General features: G+C 31.6%; 10 protein-coding genes and 1 non-coding gene across 11 annotated transcripts; 2 read left to right on the forward strand and 9 right to left on the reverse strand.

Annotated features, from left to right (window-relative positions):
* Positions 1-150: 150 nt before the first annotated feature.
* Positions 151-847, reverse strand: BX664DRAFT_322603 (40S ribosomal protein S29). The gene is made up of 3 exons (XM_051543523.1): positions 672-847; positions 390-489; positions 151-309 (listed from the first exon to the last, which is right to left on the reverse strand). Exons 1-3 carry the CDS (start codon positions 731-733, stop codon positions 301-303), a joined length of 171 nt encoding a protein of 56 aa, XP_051405574.1. The 5' UTR covers positions 734-847; the 3' UTR covers positions 151-300.
* Positions 848-971: 124 nt separating this feature from the next.
* BX664DRAFT_322605 (uncharacterized protein) lies at positions 972-1,507 on the reverse strand (the record flags this gene model as incomplete). The annotated part of the gene is made up of 2 exons (XM_051543524.1): positions 1,430-1,507; positions 972-1,174 (listed from the first exon to the last, which is right to left on the reverse strand). Coding segments are annotated over exons 1-2 (235 nt in total), but the record flags the coding sequence as incomplete, so codon positions are not given.
* Positions 1,508-2,881: 1,374 nt separating this feature from the next.
* BX664DRAFT_382456 (uncharacterized protein) lies at positions 2,882-4,678 on the reverse strand (the record flags this gene model as incomplete). The annotated part of the gene is made up of 6 exons (XM_051549046.1): positions 2,882-3,105; positions 3,223-3,737; positions 3,824-3,912; positions 4,002-4,132; positions 4,290-4,550; positions 4,651-4,678. 6 exons carry the CDS (start codon positions 4,676-4,678, stop codon positions 2,882-2,884), a joined length of 1,248 nt encoding a protein of 415 aa, XP_051405576.1.
* Positions 4,679-4,975: 297 nt separating this feature from the next.
* BX664DRAFT_254353 (P-loop containing nucleoside triphosphate hydrolase protein) lies at positions 4,976-6,751 on the reverse strand (the record flags this gene model as incomplete). The annotated part of the gene is made up of 4 exons (XM_051540365.1): positions 4,976-5,549; positions 5,637-6,204; positions 6,283-6,418; positions 6,491-6,751. The coding sequence occupies 4 exons, from the start codon at positions 6,749-6,751 to the stop codon at positions 4,976-4,978; spliced, it is 1,539 nt and encodes a 512-aa protein (XP_051405577.1).
* BX664DRAFT_31686 (uncharacterized protein) lies at positions 6,606-7,771 on the reverse strand. Its single transcript, XM_051542731.1, has 3 exons — positions 7,700-7,771; positions 7,342-7,606; positions 6,606-7,200 (listed from the first exon to the last, which is right to left on the reverse strand). The coding sequence occupies exons 2-3, from the start codon at positions 7,599-7,601 to the stop codon at positions 6,831-6,833; spliced, it is 630 nt and encodes a 209-aa protein (XP_051405578.1). The 5' UTR covers positions 7,602-7,606; positions 7,700-7,771; the 3' UTR covers positions 6,606-6,830.
* Positions 7,772-7,799: 28 nt separating this feature from the next.
* On the reverse strand, positions 7,800-8,236 carry BX664DRAFT_322612 (uncharacterized protein). The gene is made up of 3 exons (XM_051543525.1): positions 8,201-8,236; positions 8,036-8,127; positions 7,800-7,985 (listed from the first exon to the last, which is right to left on the reverse strand). Exons 1-3 carry the CDS (start codon positions 8,220-8,222, stop codon positions 7,845-7,847), a joined length of 255 nt encoding a protein of 84 aa, XP_051405579.1. The 5' UTR covers positions 8,223-8,236; the 3' UTR covers positions 7,800-7,844.
* A 345-nt stretch (positions 8,237-8,581) lies between these two features.
* Positions 8,582-10,672, reverse strand: BX664DRAFT_322614 (methyltransferase TRM13-domain-containing protein). Its single transcript, XM_051543526.1, has 8 exons — positions 10,554-10,672; positions 10,303-10,450; positions 9,883-10,231; positions 9,726-9,807; positions 9,573-9,664; positions 9,262-9,485; positions 8,932-9,156; positions 8,582-8,848 (listed from the first exon to the last, which is right to left on the reverse strand). Exons 1-8 carry the CDS (start codon positions 10,642-10,644, stop codon positions 8,668-8,670), a joined length of 1,392 nt encoding a protein of 463 aa, XP_051405580.1. The 5' UTR covers positions 10,645-10,672; the 3' UTR covers positions 8,582-8,667.
* A 346-nt stretch (positions 10,673-11,018) lies between these two features.
* Positions 11,019-11,092, forward strand: BX664DRAFT_t10. The gene has a single exon. It is a non-coding gene; the product is annotated as a tRNA-Asn (tRNA).
* A 2,702-nt stretch (positions 11,093-13,794) lies between these two features.
* On the reverse strand, positions 13,795-15,681 carry BX664DRAFT_346034 (2-oxoacid dehydrogenases acyltransferase-domain-containing protein; the record flags this gene model as incomplete). The annotated part of the gene is made up of 4 exons (XM_051547511.1): positions 13,795-14,597; positions 14,748-15,238; positions 15,327-15,532; positions 15,616-15,681. 4 exons carry the CDS (start codon positions 15,679-15,681, stop codon positions 13,795-13,797), a joined length of 1,566 nt encoding a protein of 521 aa, XP_051405581.1.
* A 689-nt stretch (positions 15,682-16,370) lies between these two features.
* On the reverse strand, positions 16,371-16,972 carry BX664DRAFT_273618 (splicing factor 3B subunit 5/RDS3 complex subunit 10). Its single transcript, XM_051541227.1, has 5 exons — positions 16,962-16,972; positions 16,841-16,874; positions 16,728-16,773; positions 16,544-16,667; positions 16,371-16,473 (listed from the first exon to the last, which is right to left on the reverse strand). Exons 1-5 carry the CDS (start codon positions 16,962-16,964, stop codon positions 16,426-16,428), a joined length of 255 nt encoding a protein of 84 aa, XP_051405582.1. The 5' UTR covers positions 16,965-16,972; the 3' UTR covers positions 16,371-16,425.
* Positions 16,973-18,317: 1,345 nt separating this feature from the next.
* BX664DRAFT_322625 (uncharacterized protein) lies at positions 18,318-20,595 on the forward strand. Its single transcript, XM_051543527.1, has 2 exons — positions 18,318-20,475; positions 20,536-20,595. The coding sequence occupies exon 1, from the start codon at positions 18,445-18,447 to the stop codon at positions 20,272-20,274; it is 1,830 nt and encodes a 609-aa protein (XP_051405583.1). The 5' UTR covers positions 18,318-18,444; the 3' UTR covers positions 20,275-20,475; positions 20,536-20,595.
* The last annotated feature ends 585 nt before the right edge of the window (positions 20,596-21,180 follow it).

Below are 21,180 nucleotides of genomic sequence, written 5' to 3' on the forward strand. Positions count from 1 at the left end.
TATTTCAGACATCATTTTTCATATAATGAATCAACAACTCCTTTTGTCAATATCATTCCACAAGTTAGATACACATGCATAATCATTAATTTCTGTTCACAATATATATATATATATATATATAGATCAGGCATCCAATCCATCGCTGCATAAGGTTTCAATCAGTCAGGTTTTCTTTATTACATTCTACATAATGATCAAATATATATATATGAATACAATAATAAAAAAAAAAAAGAATTGAATAGTCTAATTGCCAATAGGAACCTGGGAGACATAGACCAAGGATTCAGGGTTGATTTAACGGTACTAAAAAAAAGAAAAAAAATTACATATATATAAATGAATATTTCGGTATCAACCATATTTCGTTCGTGAATATGATTTACCTTGTGGAAACCAATATCGTTGGCGTATTCACGGAAACATTGACGACAGATGTTGAGGTTGTACTTGCGGATCAAACCAGCTTGGTGAGCGCAGACACGACTATAAAATAATATTCAAATATGAGTACAATGATTGACAAAGTTGATAATACAGCTTTCTTTTTTTTTTTTTGTCCACTTTTTCGGAAAAGAGGAACAACACATGATGGATGGATCATGACAAGAAATTAAACAAAAACCTGCATAGTCTTCACCATGAATAATAAAATAAAAAGGACTTACCATTGACGAGATCCCTTACCGTAGGTCTTGGGGCGAGAATTCCAAACGTTAGCGTGAGCCATGATTGCGATATTTAACTATTAAAGGAAGGAAAGAAAGAAAGAAAGAAAGAAAGAAAGAAAAACAAGAAAAAAAAAATAAATCTCTAAGCGATTTTGTTTGTTCAATTTTTTTTTTCTTATACCGGTCACAAGGAAAAAAAAAAAAGAAAAAGGGGGTGTGGAACCATCAAGTGTAAAAAAAAAAAAAAAAAAAAAGAGGCGGAAATACAAAAAATATCCAATGAAATGCTTTTCATCCAAGGATTCTAAATTAGTATGTGATGATATAGGATGATGATTATGGTGGTGGATGTTATCTGATGACTAGATGAATGAATAAATATCTGATGATGGATTACAACTCTATGAGAACAATAATGATAAGGTAGTAGTACTGAGTGAATTATTCTATGAAAAATGATAAAGCTAGTAGCCAGACAGATAGAGAGAGTAATCACTACACTTTATTCAATAAAAAATGACGGAATTCAAAGAATAAGATGTCGCAAAAATAGGAAATAAAATATCGTAAGGATAGAAAATAAATGACAGAAGAAAAAAATATAATTGTCGCATAATCAAATAGAGAATATAAGAAGAAAAAGAACAAGAAGAAAAGGAGTGATAGTAGTTCCATTGAGTATTTTGAATAACAGAAAATAAAATATTATTTAGTCAACATATCCATTTTTTTTATATTTATTTATTTTAACTTACCTGTAGAAAAGCATTAAATGCGTCCTCCGAAGAGGCGATAACATATTTTTATATGTTGCTGTTACAGTTAGATATTCACTTTGAACACCAAGAGAGATTTCAAAAAGAAAAAAAAAGAAGAGAATGATTAATATACTGTATCATCATCATCATCATCATCATTAAAAGAAACTTACTATTAAGCAAGGCACAGAGAGAAGGAAGTCCAATAAGTATATATTAAAAAAAAAGCAAATGGACCTAAAGGCCCGTCTTGATTATGATAGAGTTGTAGTCCAGAAAAAAAATAAACTTGTATTTGGTATGGATGTATATGAAGGTCTTGTATGCTTGTAAATTGGTTTAAAAATTGATATCAAAATAGATAAAGAAATTAAAAGAAAAAGAGAGAAAAAGAGAAAAAAAGAGAAAAAAGAAACAGAAAAAAAAAATAGCACTCTTTTATATCTCTCACTTGATCAAGGAATAAAATAAACTTGGCAAAAATACCTCAGAAGAAAAAAAAAAAAAAAAGAACTATTATGCAAATTTACATTCGTCATCTATCGATCGAATGTCTCAGTTAATGAAAATAAACAAAGAAGACCCGAGTAAATGTATTTTTTTTTTAAAAAAAAAGGAAGGAACTATTATGCAAATTCACATCAACATCACAAGATATGAATATTACATTAGTATACCCCTGTCTTATATGATACAATATAAAAAATATAGTTCTTTTTTTTCCAAATATGGCCTGTTGAAAAGAATCAGCTAACAATCAGTCATCAATCATCAATCATCAATCAATGACATACTCTACTGACGTCTCTAAAGCGATATCTAAAAAAGTGGTAATGCGACATTCATTTTGGGAAAGTACGATTTTTTATTTTATAACATCACGAAAAGCATTTTCTTGTAACCCGACAAAAAACTTTGAAAACACTGTATTTAAAACAAAAAAGGAAATGTACCTTTTATTTACTACATGAAAAACTAAAGATTAGCAAATAACATTATTGCCTATTTTTGATCTCTTTGCTACCTATCAATCTTCCACACCACCCAATAAAAAGGTATGTCTTTTACTCTTTCCAATTTTTTTTTCTTTTTTGTCCCTGAGATTTTTCTTCTTTTCTCTGTTTTGAGTTTTTCTTTTCTTTTCTTTTCTCAAAAACAGGATAAAGACTGGAACTCAACTTTTACACCAAGATACGTCTTTGTAGATGAAACCTTTGGAGTCCTCGCAAGGTGTGGACTAAACTTAGTAAGTTATTTGAAAACCATTTTTTATCTGGAGCTAATTATAATAATTTTGTATCCTATAGGTTGTTTATTGCAGAAAGAAAAATTATAGTAATGACAATATGAATACTAAGTATAGAGAGAGAGAAAGAGAAAGAGAAAGAGAAGAATAAAAATAAAAAAAAAAAAAGGTAAAACTAACGAGGAAGGAAATAAATATATAATCTACAGTAACATTGTTCCAAATGATAACACCATGACCATCACCAAATAAGGCCAATCGACTAGTATATCAGTAGCCAAACTTTTCTTCTTAAGAAACATACGGTCTTCTTCTGTTTCCCAATTGTCCACCACAAGAGCTTCACTAGAAATGGCTTTTTGACCTTGATGATAACCTGTAGAGTTGAATGAGAATTTATCCGAGACATATTCCATACTGTCGGCAGCTATAGAACAAATAATAATAATAATAATAATAATAATAATAATAATAATAATAATAATAATAATAATAATAATAAAGTGTTATTATCCTATTGATTGATATTTCTATTCAAACTTACCTTTTTTGTATGGCTTGGGGTCATTGAGACAACCATCCAAACGGACCATAGTGTAACCTTCTTCATTGATGGTATTGATCATGAATGGGACAGCAATAAGAGCACCAGTATCAGGAATATCGTATTGAATAGAAATGAAGGACCCCTTGGCATCATAGGTATCCTTTTGGCGTTGGAAGGTACGACGATAGACATCTTCAATAGAGTTTGGTCCTGTTGGATCTTTGTGTGAATAATCTTGACTATCTAAATTGTATCCCACCAAAACAAAGCCTAGGTCACGAAGAATGGTTTCCACACGAGTATCAGGTTTGGGTGTATAATGTAAACGGACGTATTTTGGCGATACCTTGATTAGAGTTTCAATGATGCGAGCATTGTTGATAATATCGTCTCGAATTTCCTTGTCTGACCATAATGACGAGTCGTCATTCTTCACCCGATAGGTCATTCCTACAAAATGACCAGCATTGTATACATTCTGTACTACCATTGCATATTGCTGTGTATAAAGCCTAAACAAAAAAAAAAAAAAAAAAAGTGGATATAAAAGATGAAAGATATCAGTATTTCATTTAAGATAAAGGATGGGGATATGTACCAAGAAGCATTGAAAAAGAAATTGGCACGAGCATCAGCATTGTTGAGATGCCTTACAATTCTTGCAGTAGCATCGCTAGGACCTTCACTCTATAAGAATAGAAAATAAGTTGAAGTTTCACTTAAAATATTTGTTAAAGAACAAAAAAAAAAAAAAAAAAAAAAAAAAAAAAACTTACATAGGTAACGGCAATTTGACCTTGAGTACGACAACCTGTCATTTGAGCAACACGAGGTCGGGTACCTGAAGGATTCATAGCTCCATTTATGGTATCAGTTCGTGATGCACTTTGGTCAAGTTCGGTGACATCTAGATAAGCGAAAAAAAAAAAAGAAAAGAAAACAAGGTTGAGAAAAGAAAAGAAAAGCGAGGATTTATTTTAAATTCCCCGAGCTCTTTTTTTTTTTTTTTTTGCAACTTGACAACGCTTCACTATTTAATGTCAGTCTGATTGTATTGTCTTTACTTGTGAAATCATCATTCTTGTTGTTTTGAACCCAAGCCAAATTCTCAGGAAGAGGAAGATAATCTGGTCCAAGATCACTATTACTAAGAAGAGAAACATCTTCGGTTGGACTATTACTGGAGACTGTGGTGATGATGGTGGTTGTGGAGGGTGGAGCAAGAGATACGTTTGGTAATGAAGGGGATGGGGCGGAGTCTGTCTCGAGATCACTGTTGCTAAGTGCATGACAATGTGATAACACTACCAACAAAGTGACAAGAACTAAAAAAAAAAAAAAAGAGTAATATGTGAATGATGATTATATGTAAATAAAGAAAACTATATCAAAATATAAACATCAAGTGAAAAAGGTTCTTTTTACCATAAATCAAAAATTGTTTATCGAACATAATCTAAGGTTCTCGGTTATGTTGATGTATATATACTTCTATATATATATTTATATATACAATATATATTCAATAAAAATGAATTATAAAAAAAAGAGAGAGAGAGAGAGAAGAGAATAAACGAAAAAATAAAATCGGTTTATTTCATTTTTTTTTTTTAATTGAACGGCATAATCTGCAAGATATATAAAAGTTCGATCTTGAACTAAATCATTAAACAACAATTCTCCGTTTGAAGTGGATTTTTATTTGTGATAAATGATAAACAATCAAAAGTAAAAAATAAAGGTAGTTAAACTAAAACTTCAGATTTTTGATCCTAACACCAATATCATCATCATATCTTCTTTGTCGTCTTCTTGTTGATTGATCATAATCATCCATCACCGGTTGAGGTTCATCAGCCATTTGTTGTAACCAATCAGGGATACTTTGCTTTGCTTCCTTCAGTAATTCCACCAAATCAGCAGCTATGAACCGATTGCTATCTTCAAAGAAAGCAGTAGCCAATCCAGTGTTCCCAGCACGTCCAGTTCTTCCAATACGATGAGTATAGTCGTCAATATCTTTGGGTACATCGAATGAGATCACATGCGTCACATTAGGAATGTCTAATCCACGTGCTGCCACTGCTGTTGCCACCAGAATAGGGTCTTGTCCTGAGCGGAATGCTTGTAATGCTTCTTCACGTTCTCTTTGCAATCGATCACCATGAATACTTGCTGCTTGCTTCCCTTGTTCCACGAGATATTGACACAAACTATCCGCCATTCGTTTCGTTTCCACAAAAATAAGTGTCAATCCATCATTCTGTTCATTTTCTTGTAATGTTTCAATTAATTTGATCCGTTTGTCCTGCCCTTCCACGAGTCTAAGTAAAATGATCAAAGTAAGTGAATATATATATATATGAGTGAAATTCAATATGATCTTTTTTATATATGTATATTTTACTTACAGGATTTGTTGTGTAATATTTTCAGAAGTACCACCAACTTTACCAACTGTAAAGAAAACATAATTATTGAGAAATTCCTTGGCCAAAGATTGAATGGGTTTAGGGAAAGTAGCAGAGAACATTAGAGTTTGGCGATCAGTCACTCCAGGCATATCTTCACCTTGTACAATACGTCGAATTTGAGGTTCAAAGCCCATATCCAACATTCGATCAGCTTCATCCAAAACAAGATATTGTATGTTACTAAGAGATACACGTCTACGTTCAAGAATATCCACTAAACGACCAGGAGTTGCTACAAGTACTTGGCACCCACGACCTAATAATCGAAGCTGTTGACTGATATCTGCACCACCATAAGCAACACAAGGACGAACAAAGGATCGATAAGCAAATTTCTTGGTTTCCCCATATATTTGAGAAGCAAGTTCACGAGTAGGAGCCAAAATAAGGACTTCAGGATAAGCTTTGCGACTATCTTTCTTTTTGTTTCCCATTATTTCTCGAGGACCTTGATTGAATAACTTTGTAAGCATTGGAAAGAGGAATCCTGCCGTTTTTCCAGAACCTCCAAAAAAAAAAAAAAAAGAAAAAGTGTCAGATCATCCGTTTTGCTTTTTTTTTTTTTTTTTTTTTTTTTTTTTACCTGTTTGAGCACAAGCCATTAGATCACGGTCAGCCAATACAATAGGAACAGAGTACTTTTGAACCGGTGTAGGAGTGGAATATTTTGCCAATTTGATGTTGGAAAGTAGATGAACATTAAGAGGAGGACTAGTGAACTGATAAAAATAAAAATGAATTAACACCTATGTCTATAATTGTCTAATTTGTTTTTTAAAAAAAATCATTACGGTATTCATTGCTTCAAAAACAGTGTCATCTTCCACTTTCACAGGTATATTGTCATATTGATCAAAGTTGATACCAGAGTGTACAAAATCCGCATCCTTTTCACCAAAGAGTTTCTTTTCAATTTCAGGATCCCGTTCTGCTATCACATGTTGTCCATCTTTCCATTCACCTCGACCAGATTCCTTTTTGTTCACAGGTTCATCTAGAGTTTTTAACCAAGGTATTGTTGATGGATTCCAATCAGTTTGTGAGGTAGCCATATCCGCTGTCCAACTATCCAAATCAAATGACAATGAATGAGTATTTGCTATCTTTTTTTTTTTTTTGACTGTGAAAAACCTACCTATCAGTTTGCCCTGTATCAGTCGAAGTTCCCCATGAATTATCTACAGTGACATCAGTTGTCGTATTTTCCCATTTATCTGATGAAGCATGAGCTGTTGTTGCTTTTGTTGATTGATCGTTGCCACAGGATGCTGCTATTTTTGACCATGCATTATCAGTACTAATTGATTCTGTCCAATTGTCGTTTGTGTTGCCAAAGGTTGTCGGTGTTGACCAATTATCCGTAGTATTTGCTGTGCCAGACACTGTTGCTGTTGCCCAATCGCTTGTAGGGTTTGATGACCAATTATCCGTACTATCTACAGTAGTCATTTTTCCACTGCGACTTGCTGTCCATCCACCACCTGAAGACTTGTATTGCTGGCTATCATGTAAATATACATATATATATATATATATATATATATAACATATAAATGTAAATAAGTAAAAAAGAATAACGAAATGTTTAAGTCGTATCATCATGTTGATGGTGAATTTTTTATTTTTTAGTCTTTTTTCTTACTTCTGATTATTGAATCCACCTCTGCCTCGATAACCACCACGTCCACCGTTATCTCGATAGGAAGTCTTTCCTTCACGTTGTTGAGATCGACCACCACCTCGTTGATGTCGTCCTCCTCTTGTTTGGAATCCAGAAGCCCATGTTGATCCTTCAGTCTGATCCTGTTGTTGCGAACGATTTCCTTGTCCCCTTCCACGTCCGCGTCCGCGTCCACGCCCACGTCCACCATCATATTGGCCCCAAGTATTATCAGACGACATTCTTTCTAATAAACATAAGCATATTATAATTAGTATTCAGAATTGATTGATCTTTTATTGAGGAATATTGATAAATATTGAACTGTTTTAGTCATTACATAAGAACAACGTCAAAAGTAGATATGATGACAGATATCAAGAGGGAAAGACAAAGAAGAAAAAAAAAAAAAAAAAAAAAAAAAAAAGGAAGAAAAAGGAAGAAATAAAGAAAAAATTGACAACTATTTCAACTTTTTTTTTTTATTAGTCTGTGCGCTGAAGCATTGAGCTAAGAATATGATGGACTCTATCTATCTCCTCCGAAACTTGAGCTTGACCAGGCGCTTCATAATTTTTATCATTTTGACTAGAATTGTATTCAGATTCAGCTACGCTTAACCGCCTCTATAGAGAAATGTTAAACTCGAGACAAATCTTTATAGTCTTTTACTTACTTGTAATACTGAAATATCATCTGCACTGTGTTTTCTTCGAGCAAGAGCTTGAGAATCCTTAGCGATACTAACTAATTGGTCATGAACGTTTGCTAACAAAAAAAAGAAAAGAAAAGAAAAACATTTTAGCGATCATTGATTAGATAATTTAAATAAATTATTTACCAAGATCTTTAGCCATAGGCATGTTTGTTTGGTAATATATATATATTTTTTTTTTTAAAAAAAAAAAAAAAAAAAAAAAAAGTGAGAAAAAAAATCACCACACCTTTTTATTACAAGTTCAAACATGGGTTTAAGATAAATCAATTTCTTTTTACCCTATACGTTCTACTTTATTCCCCGAAAAGATAACATGACCAAATTATATTTCTACAAGGATACCACTAGGGTATGAAACTATTTCCTTCCACCAATCGGGAGAGCTTTGTCAATATAACATCATATTTCAACAGAAAGCAACGAAAAGAAAACTACCAATGACAGCATGACTACTAAAAAAAGATAGAGACGTGTGAAATCCTTCACCATCTGTCTTGTGTGAACAAAAAAAAAAAGTCAATCAATTATTACAATACTTCTAGTTTATTTACAATCTTCAATAACAATAAAAGGATACATCTTCTATCTAACTATTGAGGTACAGCTATCAAGGCACAATTTTCTAAAGTACTAGTTTTATCCACATAGTATACCAAATATGGTTTAAAACCATGTTGTTCCAAGTATTCAAGTCGTCCAGCATCCAATACACGTTTACATTTGTATCCTATTTCTTCCCGTTCCTCATGATCACGTCCAGAATAATGCCCACTAACCAAAAAAAAAAAAAAAAAAAAAAAAAAAAAAATCAGCGTACTCATAAAAGACAATCATCCTAATATAATAGTTCATACCCCATTTCATCTTCTTTTTCTTCTTCTAAAAGTAAAGCATGATCGATTTCTGATTCATCTGTAACATTTCGTTTTCCACAAATAGCCCAACTTGTCATTTTACATAGTCGATCGAATTCCAGTTTTGAGAGTCCAATACTATCCAAGTATTTTGTATTGGGATACATTTCATATCTACACATTTGATGACAACATAGAGCAATGATGATGCCTGAAACAGGGCAACTGTATGAAAAAAAAATCAGATAATATATTAGTGACTATAAAATTTATTGACGTTGCATAGAACCTTTCTTTTTTTAGTTGTTTTTTTTTTCTTTTTAGTTTTACCCATTTCCCGCAGCTTTTTCTTCAGCAACATAATTCATTAAACATTTCAATGTAATATCGGTCGCACTTCCACATAAATGTTTAGAGAGACATACCACTGGTTTGTTTTTGTTATCATCACCCTGTAGAGACTTTATCTTGCCAAGTTGAAGATCCTTGATATCAATCATAATTCGCTGCACTTTTGAATTTCGTTCTGATGTACCAAGTAAACTACGGTCGTACTAAGCAAATAAAGCAGATTAAAAAAAAAAAAAAAAAAAAAAAAGGATACCACTTTATAATGATCTTTTTCCATACTCTATATTTACCTTGTTTCTAACTGATTTACGATCAACTAAAATATAAGTAGCTTCACCATTTTCTTCTTGTAATGCCTGTTTGAGATGACCAGAGAGTTCACCTACAGAAAAAAATGAATAAGATTCTATTCTTTTTTTTTTTTATGAAGTAATATCATTTACCTTTGCCTGCACCAAATTCTATGAAACACGCTTTTTTATTGTCTAACATACCACAATCCAGCATATGTCCAAGTAATGAAGACTATATAAAAGTATATATTTGAAAGAAAAGGAGTGTCATTAAATCTCGACTATTGCTTCATTATTCATTCATTACCTGTTGGTGTAAATGTCGTATCGCTTTTGAAGATTGTCCATCGATCACAATGGCTTGATGAGATAAAACTTGTTTAGGAATAGACGAAGGGACATGACTATCATAAGCTAATTGTACTTTGTTGATCAGAGCATCTAATTCAGATCTTGATAATTCATCCAGTTGTATACGAGCAATCCATGGCTGTACTTTCAGTTCTTTGTGTGAGTAAATACCTTGTTGGAAATCGAGTTCTTCTTGCGATAGAGGAAGGGTTGTATTGATATTCAAAGCATAATGTGATTCAGGTGCACGTGGTCTTGCATTACATTTGGTTTTGTGAATTTCTAAATCCTTTTGAACCACTGAACTATAAAAATATAAAAGAAAAAGTGAGAATTTACACCGATATAGTTTTTAATGTAATATTTCTTGACTTACTGAGAAGGATCAAATGGACAAGGTACACGACGTTTACTTTCTTCTACACCATTGTTATCAGACACAACCATATGTTCACCACAATACTTATTTGTTGCCTTTGCAAGGAGTTGACAATATCGACGTTTCCGTTCTATCCAATAATGACCTGTCAGTCACAATTGTGTTATAAAATAAAAAGCATTATATAAAAAAAAGAAACTGTGAGTTTTTTTTTTTTTTGTTTTCGTCCGCTTCATCTTGAGACTTACATTGTCGTTGTTTAGCAGGTGGAGGAGGTATAGGATCCCCTTTATTCCAAGGTAGCTTTTTAGGACATGTCTTGATCGGTTCTTTAGGCATTGGAAGACACACGAAAAAGAAAGAGAAAAAAAAAAGAGAGTGACAAAAAAAAAAAAAAAAAAAAAAAAAAAAACTTTGATCTGGCTTTTAAAAAAGAAAAAGTTCATGATTGGAAACATCAGTGAACAGGGAAATTTTTGACAGGCACCAGAAAATTTAACGTAGAAAACTATATTATTATCCAAACCTGACAATTGAATTGTGTGATCAGCTTCATAAATAAATATGGTCCATTATTAAAAAAAAGTATCCTTTTAACATAATACGGTAATAATAAAGAAAAAAAAATGATACAATCATCTAAATAAGGAAAACGGAGTGCGAAATTAACGATGAGATTCATATAGATGTAAACGGTCCAAATTTCAGTTTCTGCCTTCGTGGCGCAATTGGCTAGCGCGTCTGACTGTTAATCAGGAGGTTGGTGGTTCAAGCCCACCCGGGGGCGGTTTCTTTTTACAGTTTTCTTTCGTGTTTGTTTGTTTTTTTTTTTGTTAAGTGATTTTTTTGGTTGTGTTGTGAGTTTTTTTGGTTAATAGGTTTGTTGGGTGATTTTTTTGGTTTATAGGTTCAAAATTGAAAAAGTAAAACGGATGATTGAAAATTAATAATGTTTATAGTGAGCACCAGTACTTGATTACGCAAGCACACGTATAAAAAAAGAGATAAAATAAAAAAGAAAAGTAAAGTAGTAAAATAAAGATCAATTTGGAAGGTAAGAGAAGTTCTTGGTCTGACTTTGAAAAAAAGGGGTTGAGCCAATCAGAGAGAATGATCCATAATACAGTGTGTTGAATTGTGTGTAGATAAAATAAAATAAAGTAACAGTATGAGACTAGTAATAAGTCAGTGAGATTCTTCTTAGTTTTTTTATTTAAAATAAAAAGATAAAGTTGATTATTGTATCTACACTTGAAAAATTTATGTTTCTTTTATATCTGTTTTTAAGATAAAATTATAATCATCATGTAATCATTATATGTATTAAATACCATGTATGCTCTTTGTTGGTATATCTGATTAAATTGAACGATATTCATAATTAATTCCTTTGATGATTACTATATGGTAAACGTATCGACATTCTTCATTCATTAAATTAGAGTTCTTTACTCAGGGGTGAATTTAGGTTAAGAGCAGAATAAATTTCAAAGTCCCCTTTTTTTATTTTTTTATTTTTCATTTTTCATTTTTTCATTTTTCTTTTCTTTTTCTTTTCCATTGACTTTTTTTTATGGTTTTATTATATACATTAGTGTAGTCGTTACTTTACACATTTTTTTTTTTTTTATTCAATAAAGTTTTTATTTTATTACAATTATCTTTATTACATGTCAACGGGGTCATTTCCATCTACAGGATGTATTACGTATGTATGAATGCATTCTTTTATTTTTTATTATACACTTATATTATAGATACAGAATACGCTGATACGACACAGTGTTTTCAAAGTTTTTTGTCGGGTCACAAGAAAATGTTTTTCGTGATGTTATAAAATAAAAAATCGTACTTTCCCAAAATGAATGTCGCATTACCACTTTTTTTAGATATCGCTTTAGAGATGTCGGTGGAGTATGTCATGGATTGATGATTGATGATTGATGATTGATGATTGATGATTGATGATTGATGATTGATGATTGATGATTGATGATTGATTGTTAGCTGATTCTTTTCAACAGGCCATCTTTGGAAAAAAAAGAACTATATTTTTTATATTGTATCATCATCATAATTTTCACAGTTAAGACAGGGGTATACTAATGTAATATTCATATCTTGTGATGTTGATGTGAATTCGCATAATAGTTCCTTTCTTTTTTCTTAAAAAAAAAAAAATACATTTACTCGGGTCTTCTTTGTTTATTTTCATTAACTGAGACATTCGATCGATCGATGACGAATGTAAATTTGCATAATAGTTCTTTTTTTTTTTTCTTCTGAGGTATTTTTGCCAGGTTTATTTTATTCCTTGATCAAGTGAGAGATATAAAAGAGTGCTATTTTATTTTTCTTTTTTTTCTGTTTCTTTTTTCTCTTTTTTTTCCTTTTTTTTTTCTTTTTCTTTTAATTTCTTTATCTATTTTGATATCAATTTTTAAACCAATTTACAAGCATACAAGACCTTCATATCTATCCACTGCAATACAAGTTTTCTTTTTTTCTGGACTACAACCTTACAAGAATCAAGACGGGCCTTTAGGTCCATTTGCTTTTTTTTTTTTGTATATACTTATTGGACTTCCTTCTTCTGTGCTTGCATATATAGTAAGTTTCTTTTAATGATGATGATGATGATGATGATGATACAGTATATTAATCATTCTCTTCTTTTTTTTTTTGAAATCTCTCTTGGTGTTTCCAATTCAAAGTGAATAACCAACCTGTAAACAGCAACATATAAAAATATGTTATCGCCTCTTCGGAGGACGTATTTAATGCTTCCCTACAGGTAATTTGAAATAAATATAAAAAAATGGATATGTTGACTAAATAATATTTTATTTTCTGTTATTCAAAATACTCAATGGAACTACTATCACTCCTTTTCTTCTTGTTCTTTTTCTTCTTCTTATATTCTCTATTTGATTATGCGACAACTCTCTCTTTTCTACCCCGTCATTTATTTTCTATCCTTACGATATTTTATTTCCTATTTTTGCGACATCTTATTCTTTGAATTCCGTCATTTTTTATTGAATAAAGTGTACAGTTAGATATTCATTATGTTAGATGCCCTGGGATGCTTATTTCTTTCTTTTCTTTATAATAACTTTAGTTATAGTATATCAATTAGTAGTCTTTAGTAGTTATACTTTTATTTAATAAAACTTTTATTTTTATTCCAACTACTTTGTTACATGTCAATGTAATTGATTCCATCTTTAGATGTATTTTTTTTTTTTATTCTTTATTTGTGAATGCATTCTTTAGTTTTATTTTACATACATGGTTAGGAATACGCTGATACGACAGTAATAAAAATTATCACTTTTTACTTCTTTTTTTTTTTTTATTGGAAACACGATCAAGGAATAATTCTACAATTAAACTAAACATCCAACCTTCTATATATAAACTGTCATCTTGTCTAATACTAAAACAATAAAATAAAATAAAGATCGCACAATAACCATATTATCTTGTTCAACGGAGTTCGCTAGCCAGTAATGCAGGGTTTTCAATCAAAGTTTTCCACAAGTTTCCAAAGCGAGCAATAGTAGCACCATCAATGATACGATGATCAGCAGACCAACTTACAGGCATGACTTGTTTGGCAATTACTTTACCATCATCATCAAAACGAGGTAGAGTTTGCATGCGACCAAGAGCAACAATGGCCATTTCAGAAGCAACAACAACAGGACTTGCATAGGTTCCAGAAATAGCACCGATATTGGACAATGTGATGGTACCACCTTGTAAATCCGATAGAGGAATAGCATTCTTTTTTCCTAGTTCAGTCAAACGGTTCAATTCAGAAGCCACTTCAAAAATAGTTTTCGACTGTACATCTTTGATATTAGGAACAATCAAACCTTGAGGTGTATCCATGGCGACACCAATATTGTGAGAAGAACGGTAGGTAATCTTGATATCATTGACATTGACATCAGAAGCATGTTGACCAATAGTTGCATTCAAAACAGGATATTGTCGAAGAGCAATAGACATACATTTGATAAAGATGGGAAGATAAGATATCTTGGAGAAGGAATAGACACCAGGGTGATTGATAAGATGTTGATTCAAAGCACCACGATATTCTGTAGTTGCATTCAATTCAATTTCATCCTTGTAACCAAGTTGAGGAATAGCCAAAGATTTTGTCATGGATTTGAACATTGCTTTTTGAATGGCTGTCAAAGGTTCAGCTCGATCACTTGGTCCTGCCAAATCGGTGCTCCTGATATTTGCATTGGTATGTTGTGTCGCATATGTGGTATCACCTAATGAAAATAAAAATAAAGGAAAAAGCAATTGAAAGTAATATTAAGTCAGTATTAACTCTTATAACTGTGATATTTCTTCTTTTTTTTTTTTTAAATATATATATATATATATATATATATATATGTTGCCCATATCTTTCCACTTACTTTGTTTTCCAGAAACGTAATCCATGATGTCTTGTTTCATAATACGGCCACCTGCACCTGATCCAGTCAATTGAGAAAGATCAACATTATGTTCCTTGGCTAACCCACGAACGGCCGGAGTAGCGAGAGTAGCCGCAGATGATGAAGATGATGATGATGAGGATGATGACGATGATGATGATGATGATGATGATGTCGGTGTTGATGTAGTTGATTTGTTGTTGGATTTCGATTTGTCCCATGATTCCTTTTCTTGATTGATAGATTCTGAGGTAGATGATGATTTTGAAGAAGGATTAGGAGTAATATCAGTGCCATCCATAGTTTCAATATCCACTAAAGGTTGTCCTACTTTTGCTATATCATGAACATTATGATACAACTTGACGACTTTTCCAGCAAAACGGGAAGTAATTTCCACTGAGGCTTTATCCGATTGCACTTCACATATCTTATCAAATTCAGCAACTGTTTGTCCAGGCTCCACAAACCTATAGTATTTATTATAAAAGGAATAATAAAATATAAAACAGAGATCAGTTAATAACCATTAAAACTAAATGACAAAGAAAGTCTTACCATTGTATAACTTCACATTCAGTAATACCTTCACCAATATCAGCAAGAAGGAAAGGTTTCAAAGCTTGTTGAAAACTTGATCCATGAAAGTTCCTGGCATAAAGAGATTGTTGCGTAACAAGAGGTTTGATTGAATACGTGTTCAAAGTGGAACAACGAGAAGATCTTGTTTTGACAGATATCAAGCGAGCGCGTTGTCCAGAAGGCTAAAGTAAAAGAAGAAGAAAAAAATAAGGAATTACAAGAATGAGGGAGAAGAAGAGGATGGTCAAAGTTTTTTTTTTTTTACCGTGAGAAAAAGAACACGTTGACTTGTAGGTTTGGTCAATGCCAGAAGAGTGGTGGCTTTTGACATGGAGTGAATTCGTGCGTGCATGAGATAAAGAAAAAAAAAGTACGGACTATATCAGAAGAGTATATATAAAAAGGGAGAGGGGATAGGATATTGATATTCTGAATAATGTAACAAAAGAGAAAGGAAAAAAAGAAAAAAAAAAAAAAAAAAAAAGGACGAAATCTTTATCCCCAAAAGAATTGAAAAGAAAAAATGGCGACCCCGTGGGAAAAATTAGGAAGACTGTAGAGATATTTGACTATTTTTTTTTCTTTTTTTTTTTTTTTTACTCAGTAATACAACTTATTTGCATATATGGTATGATGGTTCAACGGATTGATGTGACAACGATAGAAAATGAATAGAAAGAGAAATAAGGTTAGTAAAGTTTTTTTTTTTTTTTTTTTTTTTTTTTTGCTACCAGAACTAAGCATATAGCTCAGACATAGAAAGAAATGGAATGATGCTAGGCTTATGACCATAACGCAGAAAAAGAAAAAATAAACGCGCTTCACAAGGAAAAAAAAAACCAGTAAATGATTCTTGATTTAATGATTCTTATAGAGCAATAATGATGAATAAACTAACAATAATAAAACAAGCATATATGATTTTCTTTTTATTATAATAAAGTAGAAATAAAAATAAAATAAAAAAAGAAATACTATCTACAAAAAAAATATATTATATCAGACAACAAGATAGAGGATAGAAAGAAAGAAAGAAAGAAAGAAAGAAAGAGGGAGAGAGAGATTCTCGTAATTTTCATTGATCTTCCCGGACAGGAGGCGGACCAGTAGGTGATACCATTTTCTAAAATATTAAAATATATAATTAATCATATAATATCATTAACTTATCTAAATATCATTTCCAGTATTACCTCTAACAAATTTGATTTGACTCTAGCAGTACATTCATTTTCGGCTACAGATACATATGATAATAATGGATGATGTCCAATAATGGAAGCATAAGTATCTCTGTGTTGATTGGAAAGCCATTCACTGTTGAAAACATTTAGTTACTTTCCTTTCTTTTTTTTCATTTATATTATTATAACTTACTGTTTGATCGTGTCAGCATGTCCAGTACCAATATATTTTGATTGTACTAAACATGGAAAAAATATGTCATTAAGTATTTCAATTTAAAAAAAAAAAAATAGATGAATACTTACAATGTTCAATTTGACTATTAATATTTAGTCGATCCTATAAAATGAATATAATATAGTTAATGATCAACATCTTTATATATATATAAAAGAAGACTGTTTTTTTTTTCTGTTCCTATTTTACCATCTTCGAACTTGTGAAGGGAAAAAAGAGAAGGAAAAACAAAAAAAAAAAAAGATAAAAAGAAATAAATATCACAAATTTAAACGCCGTACAAAGTCTTTTTGTGGGTCAACGTAAAATGCAGAACTTAGATATGTCAAAGTTGAGAATCAAGGTACAATATCATTATAAGATAACTATTTACTGTATTTTATATTAAATCAAAAATGAAATTAGAATAGAGAGAGTGTGTGTTGGTGAATTATTTTCATTAATGAATAACATTTAAAAATATTATAATATTAGTTTATCTTTTTCTTACATAGATTATTAAATAAATAATAAATAATAATAATAATAATAATAATAATAATAATAATAATAGTAGTAGTAATAATAATAATAATAATAATAATAATAATAATGATGGTATAATGTTTGTAAATATATAATCATATGGTTTTTATACATACAAACAAGTAATTCAATACTTCCTTTCCATTTCAAGTAAGAATGTTCAAACACCGGTTAGCTTCCGTGCACTCTGGGACGATAATTGAGTACCTTAGTTTACTTTTAAGAAATGTATCATTTTGGATGTAGTTTGAATTTATTTGAGAGGAATATATTTATATATGTCTATTTTGGATTTAAGTAAATAATAATAATAATGAGAATGATATATATATATATAAACATTAAAGAAAAATGGAAAGGTGAAGGTTCATTTTTGACGGATTTTCTCAGTGTTTAAAAAAAAAAAAAGTGAAAAAACAAAGGAAAATCAAGTTTTCTTTTCTTTTTTTTTTTTTCTTTTTTTTTTTTTTTTTTCTTTTCTTTTTTTTTCTTTTTTTTTTTTTTATCAACGTCTTTTTTATTATACCTAGTATCAATCTGGTTCTTTATCTTTTTGATCATCTTTTATACATTCATAAAGTATGGGGCAAGTGGTGCGTTCCATGACTCTATTTGAAAATACAGAGTACAACAATATATCTACCGAACCAAATACCATCAGTAGTCTTGAAGATACTTTACCAGATTCACCCAACTCTACACCAGGTTCAATGGATATGGATGATAATTCAAGTTTTAAGTCATGTGAAAGCTCTTCTGTAACTACAAAAACTGAAAAAGATATTCTTATTGTATTCCAATCAATATATTGACTCTTCTTGTTTCTTTTATTTATAGGATTATCTTCAACATTATCAAACTGATAAGAGACTAGTCATGGCTTCTTCAAATAAAGTAGATGACGGTTCTCTTTCAACTTTGAATTCTGTCTCAGGTAATACCGAACCTCCTCTCTCTCTCTCTCTCTCTGTCTTTTTTTTTCTTTTCTCTTAAATAGTATCTCCCTGTTTCTCATAATTCTTTCTTTCTTTCTTTTTTTTTTTTTCTTATTCTTCTTTGATTAGTGGATGATTTATCTTCGAGCATCATACCAAAACGACCCTGGGGTGAATATAGTTTACTTCAATTCTCAAACTCACAACCTGATATGTTCTCTCCTCTACCTGGTGTTATTCACTCGCTACAAATACGAACTCCTACTACCTATTCTTCAACAATGAATAAAACTGAACCAAAGGTCAACTCACAATCACCAAACGACTTGACATCGTGCGATAACAAAGAGGATAAAGACAATGCAGCCATCTATGACGACAACATGAAGGAAATTTTAGTGAAAATGCAAAAGCACAGTATCAACGAAGGAAATGTCGATTGTTTTTTGGAAAGGCAATCATCTACTGTGTCGTCTAGTACTAGGATTTATGAACCCTTGAACAGCAGCATACAAACTGAAAAGTCAACTTCAACATATACTGGACGGACACCTTTACCAACAATCAATAAGCAATCTTGCAAGCCAGGAACCACATTACCCGCGGAATTCGAATTCTCTTTTACAAACCCTCAACAACATTTGGTGGATGAAAAATCATATTATCGAGATGGCAACAATGCAAATGGTTTACAATGGTCACCAAGTTTATCAATACCCATTCAACAACGAAAAATATTACCCTTACCGACTTCACGGTGGAAACGAGTTCGACAACAACAACAACAACAACAACAACAACAACAACAACAACAACAACAACAACAACAACAACAACGCCAAATCAACCTGTCTTCATCATCTACAGCAACCTCAACATCTGCAACAACTGAAATAAAAGAACAACCTCTAACAAACAGTACTCCTTTTTCTTCTTCATTCACATTTAAAGCACCACTATCAACAGCAACTTTAAACAGAAAGAAAAGCACAAAGTTGATATTCTCTCCAGCGCTCACTACCTCTCCAATCAACGACTGCCAAACGAAAAAAGAGCAAGATTTCCACGATAATACCAAAAAGGCCAAGCGAAATGGGGAAGATGATTTTAATTTTTGTATAGCAGGGGATAGCGTGGATCTATGCATGAAAAGCAACAGTAGTGGATCATCAGCATCAAGCACAATAACAACTACTACCACCAAAGCGATACCATTACAAAATTTATCACCCTCTGATACTAGTATCGTGATCGATGACACACTGCAACCAACACAACATCATACGCCACTACCATTATCATCTACTGCGATACCATCCAGGACCATTACCAAGATACCATATATACCTTCAGCATCGTCATCATCATCATCATCGTCATCGTCATCCCAGGATTTAACGACTGTTTCAAAATCACCATCTGTTGCATTACAGCCAGAAAACTCCAAATCACTTGCAGTATCGACAAAAACAAAAAGAAATAGCAAATCACCGATCTCGTCAAATTCATCACAACAATCAACTCTGAATCCAACGACATTACAACCTCCACAGAAAACAGGCCAAGAGAAAAAGGGTCAAGGAAAAACCCCAACACCTATGACATCGAATCAATCTAGTAAAAAAGGTGGAAGCAATGGTAGTAGCAAGAAAAAGGCAAGAGGTAGAAAAGGCAAAGCGATGAATATACCATCAGCATCGTCAATATCCTCTGGTGGTATCACATCAACAGGAAAAAATAATAAAGGTAGTAACAACAATTATGAATTACAACGACGACATCAATCTGGAAACAATATCAATAACAAGAATAGCGTGGATTTGGTGCCCTCATCTGTTTTAGGAACGAATGATTGGATTTGTCTCTTTTGCCAATATGAAATATTCAAGAACGGTTGGATGATGGCTGAGCGAAGGCAACAAATGGTAATCGCACGAAGGAAACGCAACATACAGAAAAAACAACATGAACAAAAAGAATCACTCCAACAAGAACGATTTGACCACCAAAGAAAGACGAAAATGACTGATCCAATATCTTGAATATCAGTATATTGAATTTATTCTATATCAGTACACATATACCTTCATCATTCAAGTTAGTTAGTAGCTGTGGTTTATCATTCCCATCCTGATATCAAGAATCAATAAAAAAAAAAATTGTTTAAAAAAAGGTTATCTTTTGTTTCACGATTTTGTAAGAATTTTGAGTTTTGACAGCCAAATATAGATTTTTTTTTATTGCTATGATATCATAGAAAAAAGGATATTGTAAATATATGTTTGATGATATCCCTTTGATACCTTTTGGTTAATAATGTCAATGATGATACGTAAAAGTTGAAAACTAGCAACAAGAACTTGTGAGGTAGAAAGAAAGAAGATACGCATATGACTTATTTAGATACTTCGTGGAACTTTAAATTCTCCAGAAAAGAATCATCGGAAGAAAGTAAAACAAAACAAGGTTACTCACTCTTGTGCGTGTCGTCTTAAGACATCATCCCGTAGATGAGTAACTTTATCGTATTTTCTACAGAAAATAATATTATTTTCTTTACTCAAAAGTATCAAATAGAAAACAAGAGCTTCTTTTAAAAAATCATCCTTTTTCCTTTTTTTTTTTTTTTTTTTTGATAATTATTCTGATATTCCTTTCAAATGGGACTTGGATACGTTTTTCTTAAAGAATCTCCTAATAGGAAGTTCACGGACTTTCAAAGGGATGATAAAAGTAGATAATCCTTTTTTATAGATAACTAACAAAATCAAAATCATTTACAAATGTGACGATAGAAGTACAAAACATTAAGAGTAAAGAAACAAGTTATTTCATCGTGCGATCATACTGAAGAGAAGGTTGGATCAAAAGTTGGTTTTCTTCCCATTGTACACAAAGAAAAATATGAACAAGAAGTAATATAAACTCAGTTCAGAAAAGAATCCTAG

This window comes from Halteromyces radiatus (assembly GCF_025201355.1).
Source record: "Halteromyces radiatus strain CBS 162.75 chromosome Unknown BX664scaffold_1, whole genome shotgun sequence".
Taxonomy (NCBI): Eukaryota; Fungi; Mucoromycota; class Mucoromycetes; order Mucorales; family Cunninghamellaceae; genus Halteromyces; species Halteromyces radiatus.